Source organism: Hibiscus syriacus, unplaced genomic scaffold, assembly GCF_006381635.1.
Source record: "Hibiscus syriacus cultivar Baekdansim isolate YM2019G1 unplaced genomic scaffold, ASM638163v2 tig00111833_pilon, whole genome shotgun sequence".
NCBI lineage: Eukaryota > Viridiplantae > Streptophyta > Magnoliopsida > Malvales > Malvaceae > Hibiscus > Hibiscus syriacus.
Window position 1 is genome coordinate 48,499 of NW_024063191.1, and position 12,251 is coordinate 60,749.

At 31.8% G+C, this 12,251-nt stretch overlaps 3 protein-coding genes across 3 annotated transcripts; 2 read left to right on the forward strand and 1 right to left on the reverse strand.

The window, feature by feature from the left end:
- Positions 1-5,482: 5,482 nt before the first annotated feature.
- Positions 5,483-6,175, reverse strand: LOC120171380 (NDR1/HIN1-like protein 6). Its single transcript, XM_039179088.1, has one exon. The coding sequence runs from the start codon at positions 6,173-6,175 to the stop codon at positions 5,483-5,485; it is 693 nt and encodes a 230-aa protein (XP_039035019.1).
- A 1,415-nt stretch (positions 6,176-7,590) lies between these two features.
- Positions 7,591-7,962, forward strand: LOC120171381 (protein EPIDERMAL PATTERNING FACTOR 1-like). The gene has a single exon (XM_039179089.1). It carries the CDS (start codon positions 7,591-7,593, stop codon positions 7,960-7,962), a length of 372 nt encoding a protein of 123 aa, XP_039035020.1.
- Positions 7,963-10,185: 2,223 nt separating this feature from the next.
- Positions 10,186-11,769, forward strand: LOC120171363 (xanthohumol 4-O-methyltransferase-like). Its single transcript, XM_039179072.1, has 2 exons — positions 10,186-10,755; positions 11,221-11,769. The coding sequence occupies exons 1-2, from the start codon at positions 10,225-10,227 to the stop codon at positions 11,521-11,523; spliced, it is 834 nt and encodes a 277-aa protein (XP_039035003.1). The 5' UTR covers positions 10,186-10,224; the 3' UTR covers positions 11,524-11,769.
- Positions 11,770-12,251: the final 482 nt, after the last annotated feature.

Consider the following 12,251-nt stretch of genomic DNA (forward strand, 5'->3'; position numbering starts at 1 on the left):
TGGAACTAACATTAATTATTATTATTTTAAAATTTAGATATTTATTCTCTTTCTTATTGATCTTGTTTCCTTTGATTGGTTAATTAAATTAGCGAAACCCTAGCTTGATGGGCATAAACCCAACAAATTGGCCACTTTCATGCTAACGATCGATGAAAGCTTCATTTCACCTCCCCCAGAGCTCGACACCAGGCATCGGCCAACTTCCGACCACCTTAAATGTTTGGCTTGCTCACCCTCAACCGAATAACTTTTCCATAAACACGAGGTTAATTAATGGTTATTTCAAACTTATATTAACCGATCAAAATCATTTACTTTTATATAATTATCAATACATAAATTGATTCAGATAAAATGTCGTAGATGTATATTATGAGAATAGCTTTTATAATTTAATTTGTTTTATTTATAATATCACAAATCGCATTTATGACCTTACTTTAAAAAATTAGTATCATACCCGATTAAATTAATTAGTAATCGATGAAATTAATATTTCATTAATATGTATACGAAAAACGTGTTTCATCCACTTCCATAATCAAATTATATTTCCAGATTTTTATTTCTTTTGGAGACGGTGCATATTTATATTAATGTTGACTCCTGGAGATAACTCGAAAGATTAATACTCCAAAAGCTAAAAAAAATAGACCACAGTTCCCACATATAAATAAAGGCTAAACCAGAAAATAAAAATTAGGGTACCAATAGCACCCCCTCGTGACTATAATCTATGGATGAGCAATTAATTTCTCTCCTCCTATCAACATGTCTAGGGTAGACGAGAAAATTAATTTTCTAGATGATCGAAAATAAGTTGATTAAATTTCATGTCTAGGGTTGTTTACATGCACTGGATACCAATATCAATGGCGTTTCTCATCCAATATCAGACGATGATCCACCACGTCAAGATAAATTGGGGTCTAAAACCCCAGCTTTTTCATTCAATACTTTATTGTAGAAAGTAAAGGCCTATATATTCATAAGAAGTATTTGTCGGATGAACTTGCGTTTGAAAACTAGTACCAGAAAAGGCTCGTACGTTCCACTTTTTTCAAAGATTTTCCTTGTGATGTATCCAAATATGAAAGTTTCGAGATGAATGAAGAGTGACGAGTGATATTGAACGGTGTGTTTGTATATTCTTTTTAATAGTCTGGAATATTACAAAATAGTGTACGCTCATATACACATCCTGTAGATATCGTAAATTGTTAAGTTGGTATATTCATGTATTAAGATGTGCAGAAACAGTAGACTGTTGTGTGGCATACACGTTAGGGCTTCACTTTCGGTGGCAAGGAGGGGGCCTGAGCAAACCAAAAGAAGGAAAAAGATAATGGCGGTGGAGGATGCATATTTGTCGTCAAAAAAGTCTCGAGAAATTAAGGATGTCCTTCAAAAGTCGGTGCAAGTCGGCTCCTACCCAATCATCTCCTCCCACGTCATCATTTTCTCTTCCACGACGGCAACCAAAGCTTTATAATTTTGAAAACCTTAGTAGATCACCAAAAATATCTTTTTACTCGAAAATCAAAAATAAATTTATTAAAAGATATATGAGATCACGACTATGCATGGGGTCTATCACATAATCTTCTAGGGTGAGGGGCAGTACCACTAACCTCTCCTTGAATAAATAAGAAAGTTTGGTAAGAATACCATGAGTAAACAGTAACATGTTTGAATTAAACATCATTTTCTTTATTGCATGATAACTACTCTCCTGGGGATAGGTTCATGAATCTTGGTATGAATTCGATTTGGATAAGAAATCTGGTTTAATTAATGTTGAATTAATTTCAATTTGAATATGCTAGTTTTTTTCAACGAAGTTTAAAAATATTAATTAATTAAACTACTTTTAATATCTTTACAATCGATAGAAGTTGAAATTTTGGATTGGAGTATTTAAATTTTATTGCATGTAAATATTATGTATAAATTTTTAATTCAAATTCATTTTATTTAAATTTTAGTATACAACAAACATATCTAAATATATACATTATAATTTTAAAATAAATTAATCAAATAAAATTTTAAAAACTTTTAATAAATAAACACAATATACTTTTTTTAAATGATAATAATTAAATATGACTAAACAGTGTGTTCATGGATATGTGATTCAATTAGAACAATAAATGTCAACAACCCGAAATGCTACGATGACAAAGGGAGTTCCCTTTAAACGTGGGTATCCCATAAGGTTTGACATGTATTATGTTTTTGATATTACTATTTATATTTAATTTATTAATTAATTCATTCTGGTCAGATATAAAAATTTATTATAGAAATGAGTTTTTAATTTAATTTACTTATTCATAATATCAAATTTTAAACTTGTGATTTTGATTAAAAATTTATGTCTAATATCACTCGATCAATTTATAAATAATATATGTATTATTTATTTTGAGGGTCCTTTTTTTTAAATCATAACAAATGTAATATAAAATTGATAAATTAAAACTTATTGTGTCGTATCCTCAAGAATAATAACTAAATATAAAAATATAATCATATTCATCGATATGTTAAAATCTTCAAATTTTATAATTTTGATCTTTTAAATTATTATATAATATCTGAAACAAAATAATATAGGGTTAATTACAATGTAATATTTATTGAGAATCTTTTTTTATCTATTAACAATGTACATATACTCTATAGATATAATTGTTTGAATTCAAAGCTTTTAAAAAATGACACTCCCTTCTACAACTAAGATCACTCGATGGATCCAAGTCATCATAAATTAAAAATTAATTGATTTATTATTTACGTATATTCAACCTATACTTTGACCAATATAAAACAGGAGTCATAGTTTTGAGACATATAATGCAATTAACTCACAATAATATTATTAAATGTGCAAGAATCAAGCAACCTCAGTCATTAAAGGGACGATTGTTATCCCTATAGCTCTTAGGTTCGAGCACGTCGTCTATAGGGATGCGTTAATTGTCAAATGATTGAAAGCCTTTCGAATATATACTATCTTATAATCACCCCATATTTATAAAAAATATTATTAAATGTTTCATACTTTTTATATTAGTTATTAATATATAATTTATAATGACAATAATAATCATAATTGATAAATTAATTTTATGCATGAATATAACAACATAATTAGAATCAATAAAACAATATAAATAATGAATTGAATCATAATGGTATGAAGAAAAAAAATCTCGACGCAATCAAGTTGAATTACATATGGGGGACAGAGGGCGACAAAGCCGGGGACATCCTTGTGTCCCTTTGATCCCGAACAAGCGATCAGCCACCAACATATCTTTTCTTCTTTGGACACAAGTTTTTAGGGACAACTTTCATGAATGTGTCGTACAATAATATCTAATGCTCTTTCGGTACCAACAATCTTTAAGAGACGGAAACATGCACAAGTGTGTCCCGAATTATAGGGCTCTCTTCCCATCTTTTGATTGACAAATATCAAATTTGTTTTCGACAAGGAAGCAGCATCTATGTCTCTTTCACTTGATTTCCTTCTTGTTTTGAGGCATTGGGAAATGGTTCTAAAAGAACATTCTCATTATGTTGGAAGCCATTAAATTAGTTCTTTTTAAGTGGTTGTTTATATGCAATAATCAAGATTCATTTTCCATTAGAAATAGACCGTCAAATGAAAAGATTTATATCTAAAAATTGTAGATCAATGTTTAAACTTGAATTTATTATAATTAATAATTAGATATTGATATAGATCAAGTCGAGTTTTCGGTCCACCTTACTTTGACCCGAGTAGTACACTCAGTCACCTGTCATCCAACCCAACTCGCATTTAAGGAAACTCTACTTGACTTGAAATACGATCCAATTTTTAAGGGTAAAAACTCACATTTGACTAACCTAACCTGATATATATAATTTTCATTTTTATTAAGTAGAATAGGACTTCATAAAATATATATAGAGATGAATATTATTGTAATTATCCATAAATATTTAGGGAATAATTATATTTTTATCTTGGATAGGGTATTTTTCATCATAAAATCATACTCGATCGAATCTGTCTTCATCCTTCAAAAGACTATACTTAAATCAACCAAATCCTAATTTTTAAAAAAATACTTAACTTCATAAAATAGAATTAAATTAGAACCTATCAAATTCGAGTCGAAAACCTATCTATATTAATAATTCAAAATGTTTGTATAATTAAAATTTAAATTCAAAACCTTCATCGTAAAATTATATTACTTTAGAGTTTAGATTGAAAAACTTTATTTTTATAAACTTATAATTATATGATTTATTTATTTCTTATTTAATGTCAGTTCATTATATCCTTATAATCATACAATTTCATATAAATTTTGAATAAAGAGAAAAAATCATTTTCTTGTTATCCTATAAATACAATATTTGCGTACGTTAAAGCAATCAAAGAAAAGTCACATGTAGTAGAGGTGTAATTTTTATTCTCGCGCTTTTAAGTACTTTCTTTTTATATATGAATCGAATTTTTATTCCGAATGCATTTAATTATTTTATTAATTCTTGACAAAAAAATCATTGTTGCCCTTGTAATAAACCCAATTATCATCTTCGTCCCTATCATTTTTTGAATCAATTTAGCCCTCGAAATTATCTATGATGTTCATCATAGCACTCGAAGTCCGTTTTGAATTAAAATCATTAGTCTTCTATAATTTTCAACACCAACAATTTTCAGATCAATCAAATATTACTGTCGCGACTTAATGACGATGTGAAATTTATTAAATAAATAAATAATAAAATATTTATTAAATACAACAGTTAGAAAAAATTTCCCAAAATTTGACCTCATCCTTTAATCTCATTGAAATAAATAATAAAATTTTGGGAATTTGTTATAATCAATGTGTTTAAAATATTGTAACCTAATCCCTTAATCCACAAATACAGAAAATTCATAGTTTTGTTAGTAAAAAAACAGTCAATGGGCTCCAAGGGCTAGGATGAACACCATAGACAATTTCGAAGGTTAAATTGATGAAAAAAACCATAAGTATGATAATGATAAATTAGGTTTACTACAGGGACAACGGTGAACTTAAGCCTTAGTTCTTTTTATGAACGGCTAGAATTCAATCTGTTGCAAAAATTTATTATGGATCTAATTGATTGATTTTCTTACTTTCTATTGAGGGCTTGTTTATCCTTTAGCCATTCTTTAATGAATTTAGTTTATGTGAATGAATGAATGAATACAAATTTGGTTAAATCAGATTAAAAGAAATTGAATGATTATAATTAAAAAAATTCAGTACATGTACAATACATCTGCATATACGTTCGTTTTCTTGCTCTGGGAACTGGAAAACAACGTTAAGCGAATCAAAGAAATGGAAGACATCGCTATATTTCTTCAACTAATCTCCCCTCAATCAAAATTCAGCCTGAAAACAAGAACAAGAGAGGAGATATGATGTTAGGTCATCTAAAGCTTAATCCCACATTTCTTATAAAAAATCTTGGTTTTTTTATCTGACTTCAAACTGTCAACGACTAAGATGCACTTCATCTTCGTCTCCATCTTAATCCAATTAATTCCTTCAATCACAAATATTATGGACACTTCTATCTCTATATCTAATGGGATCCTCCCCTCCATCTGGTCTCTGTCGATTGAGTCCTGGAAACCTTGGCTCACCTCTGTCTTCCCTTCCAACGACGCGTGCACCATCGTAGTGTTCTTCGTCGGTTGCAAGAAAGACGGGAACGAACCCGAACAGATCTTCGTCTCCCAGTACTCGACATCGATGGAGTTGTCCTTGGCGTACCTCAGCTCGATTTTGCTGTTGGTGTTGGTCGCATGGATCGAAACGGCAATGTCGGTTTCGAGGATATTGCCCTTGATATCAAATTTCTTCACTTGGAAATCCTTGAGTTCGTAGACAGGTATTTCGGGTTCGTAATATACGAGAATGAATATGGATATTGCGAAAGAGGCGAGAATCAAACACACAAGACAGTTATAGCAGCAGCATATACAACGTAGGCAACCGCTGGTTCCCGGAGGCTTGGCTTTAGGGTTGGGGTGAGGTTGATAGTAAACCGCTGGGGGCGGTTGACCGTAGTAAGGCTGCGGCGGATATTGATACATATAATTTGGTGGATACTGGCTGCCCATGTTCTCCGGTTGACTATCTCGGGTGGTAGTCAACCTCCTATTCGTATTCGTTCGTTCTTGTGGTACGAATTATGTTACGAACAAATCGATGACCGAGAAATTCGATAACTACAAGGGAGATGCCCCGTCTCCCGTCTCCCTATTCTGTTTGACGATGGAACATGGGGAGAAGATAAGGAATACGAGGTTGGGGCTTTGCTCCCTTTGATTAAGGACATTGTTGCAATATGGATGGATGTCAACCAATTTGCACCGAATTATGTGGATGTCAATTGTATAAACTGCAATCCGCCTTCAACAAGCCCAAAAAAGTGGTTTAGTGTCTTCTATCTATCATTTTTAGTCACGGTATAACTGAATAAAGCGTGGGATATATGTTTTTTTAATCATTTATATAACGTTTGTATATTAAGTTAAATCAACGAACATGGATAGAATTTTTATGTTTCTTTAATAAACGAACGAACACAAACAAAAGTATATTCAATTTGTTAATGTTCACGAATAAATTCGCTTGAAAGCTCGTTTATCGACTCATTTGTAAACTCTTTTATCGACTTTCTTGGAGTTCAAACTGTGAAGCCTAAGGAGTTAGAGAACTAGCGACATAATTTTACTATTTCTAGGAACATAAACAAACTTGTTCACCAACCCTAAGAACTAGTGACATAATTTTACTATTTCTAGGAACATAAACAAACTTGTTCACCAACCCTAAATGAACATGCCTACGAACATATAAATGAACATACTTATGAACCTTAAACGAACATATTTACGAACAATAAATAGACAAATTTGAACAGTTTAAAAATAAAGAAATAAATACGAACACGATATTAAAATTTTAAATGAACACAAATTGTATATAAACACTTTAAAAAATAAACAAACCAACACAAACACAAACCTATCAGTTGAATCTGGATCCATTTACAACTTACTTTTAAACCATTCGCTTATGCGCATAGCTGAATAATTCTGCAAACATTAATGGCGGTCACATATGATCCTCAGTAACAAATTTATTAGCTGCAACATCATTAATCAAGCATAAAACCAGTGCAACTAATAAAAACACCTTCCCAAAATCTTACAAAACATTCATTTATTATTCCATGTTTTGCCGAGCAAATATGGAAACTCAGGATTCACGCAAAAAGGAACAACACCGGTTTCAGTATAACACCTGAGTCTCCGTGAGCAAAATCTCTTCTTCTGTACTTCCCCTTCCACACTCTTTCATGTGACTTTTCGCTCATGCCGATCCATCTTCCCATACTTTTGCCTGTGATTTGCTTCAATACCCCTTCTCTTTAACCCGCTCTTTATAAATATGGCTCCTCCATTTCACCATTTCCCCTCGTATCCAGCACCCTTTTTCCCACTTACAATAACATAATCGAAAGCCAGCCATGAAACCTTGTGTTTGCGTTGCTGTAATTCTGATTTTTCTTCTGTTGTGCGTTCCGGTTTTCACGTCTGCAAGGCATGCAAGGTGGCTACAAACTCGTACCGATCACGGTGAACCAAGGACAAGAGAAAGGTTGATGTCGGAATCGAGTTCGGACCGGAGAAGAACCAGGCCGATGACGATGAAAAGAAAGAGAGCAGACACACTACAGGTTGCAGGGTCCAGACTGCCTGACTGCTCACATGCATGCGGGTCGTGCACGCCTTGCAGGCTTGTTATAGTGAGCTCTGTATGTGCGTCGCAGCAGGAAGCTGAAACATGTCCCATGGCTTACAAGTGCATGTGTAACAACAAGTCTTACCCGGTTCCATGAAAAGTTTTCACTTTTCTGTCTCGAATTTTTCGTTCTGTATTATACTGAGGTTGTCCTTCTTGATTTTGTGATGTAGTTCCGACATCCTGTTTTGTAATCGACAGCGTTCATGTTTTCTCCTGATTCTTGCAATCGACTTTCACTTCATGCCGACCTCAATTCTTAAGAGTATTATGTTACCATTAACATAAACTAATGTTACACATAAATTTATATTAGGAGTAAAATTATGATCAAATTAATAGATTACATAAACAAAATGATAGAATTTATAAGTTTATTGAATAGTTTTAAATTATGATCAAATTAATAGATTACATAAATTTTAAGGACTAAAATTACTTTTCTATCAAATCATAATGCTATCTCATCTAATATAACTCACTTGGGCTTTAAAATATACACTCAAATGGCAAAATAGGCCCAATAATGGCAGTCGGATTCCACTACTTATCCAATTGCATCCCATCATTACAAGAAAAAAGATTGGAGAAATAAAAGAAATCCCCCCCCTAAAATATAACTTGAGAGTCTTATTTCTTTCAATTTAGTCTCTTTTAATGTGAATGTTGTTAATTTTTACCTTTAAATTCATTTTTACAATTTATTTTTTATTTATATTATATATTTATATATATATTATATTATACATTATACATTACCATTATTTATTATTACTAATATCCTTTTTTGTGTTTCACCTTTTTTTTAATAGAAAATAACATATATTAATATTGTTTTACATGTAATCAGAGACGGATGCACTAAGCCCCTAAGGGGCCAAGTACATCCCCATTAGTTTGGAAAAATAATTGAATTTAAAGGAAAATGAAATAATAAAAAAATTTTGCATACACATTAATTTTAAGAAAAGAATACTAAAATTTTGAACTCATATTCTTAGATTTACGGATCTGTTACTGCATGTAATCATTTCTCAAATCTAGTTTTGACTTTAAATTAAAATATAGACACTAAAATTATTCTTTTCTGTAAAAATAATAATTCTATATATATATTCGAATAATGACATTGACTTTTAAATACTCAAATAATAATTTACATAATAATATTACATAAAATAATTTCAAAAATTATGTAACATTGACACCAAATCAAAAAGGTAAAGTTTTATCCGAAATTGAAACCCGAAACTTAGGGTCGTTATACGGTTCAACAATTTAATATAAGACTAAAAAAAGGTACGATCGAAAATGTTATAAACTACGCAGCATTTGAGGTTGCATGCAACCTAAAATATTAACTTTTTAATATTTTTTGTTCAACCGAAAATATTATGAAAAATATAACATTATCTGTTGCAACCTAAAATATTACAAATAAAATTTGTATCTAAAAAAATATTTTAAAAAATTAACATTTTAAATTACGCATAATCTAAAATATTATATTTATTTATAACATTTTCGATCGCGAATTTATATTAACTTACTGTACCATATAACTTATTTTATTTTGAACTAGATGGACGGATTTGACATCTAAACCAAAATTTGTGCCCTGGAAATATGCCTCAAATTGTGGCCACCGATACTTATATGACACGTGTTTTAACTTAACCCTATACTAGATAACTTTAGTTAAATATATTACTATTACAACAGAACAACTACAACCAAATTCTTGGAGCAAATCAATTTTGAAGCTTAAATTACATTCTAAAATCATTTTGCTTATTTGGAGAAGAATGTTCAAATAGTCTTTCAATAAACAATAAATTAAGAAATATGTATTATATTGATCTTTTATTTTATTTTTCCTTGGTATTGCACTAGAGCTATCAAACTGTGTGCAGATTGCATTACTCTCAAGACTACAAAACTTTGGGAATGTTTCTCAAGAAGCAAAACACTTTATTTTCAGTGGAAGAATAGCTTTTGTTGTTGATATATAACAGGTTTAGCGGTCATCATAAAGATCCAGCTATGGCTATTATAATTGTGAAGAAAGGTAGGCATAGCTTCCGTTATGATTTGATTGCTTTCAATTTTTCCTCTATTCTGAGAATAATGATTAATTTAATCTTCAGCTTGATTTTTTGCCAAGAATTCTTGTTGTAGAATAATTCCATTTTTTTAGGAAAATAATAATAATAATATATCTAATTAAAGTTATTTAGTGTAGGATTAAGTTAAAACACATGTTATTCAAATAATTTTTTATTCAAAATCAATATTCACATAATAAAATCCTCCGGTTTTATTACTCTCCACATTATATATTTAGTTATTTCAAATAAAAATGAGTTCACAAGCAAAGGAGCGACAAATGGCAACAAAAGAATTAGATGAAGCAGAGCTACAAGGCCAAGCGGAGATATGGCGGTTCATGTTCAGCTTTGCGGATTCTATGGCGCTTAAGTTTGCTGTCGAGCTCCGCATAGCCGCTCCTTGGCACTGCTTTAGCCAATGCGTTCAAGAAGGTGGCATCGCCTTCAAGAAAGCTCACGGGCGTGAGATATGGGATATGGCATCGGAGAATCCGGAACTCAACCGGCTTTTTAACGACGGTATGGCGTGTACATCGAAGGTCGTCACCAGAGCAATCTTATCGGGGTACAAAGAAGGGTTGAGCTCAATCGGATCATTGGTTGATGTTGGTGGTGGAACGGGAAGCTTGATATCTGAGATTGTCAAAGCATATCCTCACATCAAAGGTGTTAACTTCGATTTGCAGCATGTCGTCTCGGAGGCGCCACCATACGACGGGGTCTGCCATATTGGCGGCGATATGTTTCGGGCCATTCCGAGTGCTGATGCGGTCATTATGAAGGTACATATGCTGTTAGTCTCTCCATGTTTTTAATGTAGTTATGTAGATTTTATAATATTAAGAGTAGAATAAAATCATAACTATATATATCAAAGTTCTCTCAGCATTGTTTTAATAATAAGATATAAAGTTTTTCTTTAGGATATAATTCTACTTAATATTACTCTCATTTTTACTAGTGACTATTTGCATGATTTAACATCACACCTGCACCTATATATTTGGACTGCACAAAATCACATCAAGGGGTCCTTATTTAAAAGGAAACACGGTTATTGGAGAAAAAGGTTAATCTATTTGCTCTTTAGGTCACAAATCATTTTCAAGCAACTGCACAACATTTGTTTTTTTGTGGCATGCACAACAATAGTTCTGGAGGTTTTGTGGCTATCATGCCATGAAATCAATGATCATAAAGAAGAAAGAGAGTTTGGACACTGTTGTTTTTTGTCTTTTGTTTTGCAGTGGATATTGCATGACTGGGGTGATGAAGATTGCATACAGATATTAAGGAATTGCTGGAAAGCAATTCCAAGAGGGAACGGGAAAGTGATAATCGTTGAGGTTGTCGTCAAACCCGATGGAAACGGACCGTTTGACGACATTGGATTCGTATTCGATCTTCTGATGATTGCTCATTCCAGGGGTGGAAAGGAGAGAACGGAGGTGGAGTGGAAGAGAATATTGGAACAAGGAGGTTTCTGTCGCTACAAAATCATCCGCATTCCAGCCTTGACTTCCATCATCGAGGCATATCCTGATGATTAGGAGACTGTTTAGCATAATTCCGGCAGGGGTTTAATAAAAGAAATTAAATAAATCTATGTGATTATGTCACATTCAGAATCGGTTCACGGGAGAGCAATATGAACAGTTGCACCTTCAATCTTCGGGCAATTCATAATTCGGAGGTCTCCTACGGAAGCTGCTCTCAACCTGATGTTGGGGGCAATCTATTATCTTACCTCATCCTATCCCATTACTTATGGGAATAAAGGGTCAACTATAGTATTAGTTTTATTTAAGATGTTTTCTTAATAAAATAATAAAAATAATATGTTTGATAAAGTTTAATGATGTTTTATAGTTTATTAATAAAATATTAAGGGATAAACTACAAAATTGTCACTAATACTTGAGTGAATTTTCGTTTTTTCCAATTGTAACTCCTTAAATTTTGGGTTAGTAGTTCGGGTCAACCCGATACCCAAAGTTTGAGCCCAAAAGACCTTATATAATTGTTGGACCAAGTTTAGTGCTAGTGGGATTAGGTTGAACCCAAGAGTTTTAATGTTTGGTGATGATAATTTTATGAAATAGAAAGTAGAGGAACTAAAAGTGTAGTTTACCCATAGTTCAAATAGAAAGCTAAAAACCCCTTTATTTTATATTATTTACGTGAACCATCTTCCCTATTTTCTCATCAAACACTCATCCTCTTTTTCTTCATCATTTCTCTTTTCTTCTTCATCTCCCAAAAAGAAAATTTAAGAATT

What these genes read in the sequence shown, in the direction of transcription:
- LOC120171381 (XM_039179089.1), top strand. Translation starts at nt 7,591, where the DNA reads ATGAAACCTTGTGTTTGCGTTGCTGTAATTCTGATTTTTCTTCTGTTG.
- LOC120171363 (XM_039179072.1), top strand. Translation starts at nt 10,225, where the DNA reads ATGAGTTCACAAGCAAAGGAGCGACAAATGGCAACAAAAGAATTAGAT. An exon ending in CTGATGCGGTCATTATGAAG is followed by an intron (nt 10,756 to 11,220) that starts GTACATATGCTG and finishes TTTGTTTTGCAG; the next exon opens with TGGATATTGCATGACTGGGG.
- LOC120171380 (XM_039179088.1), bottom strand. Translation starts at nt 6,175, where the DNA reads ATGGGCAGCCAGTATCCACCAAATTATATGTATCAATATCCGCCGCAG.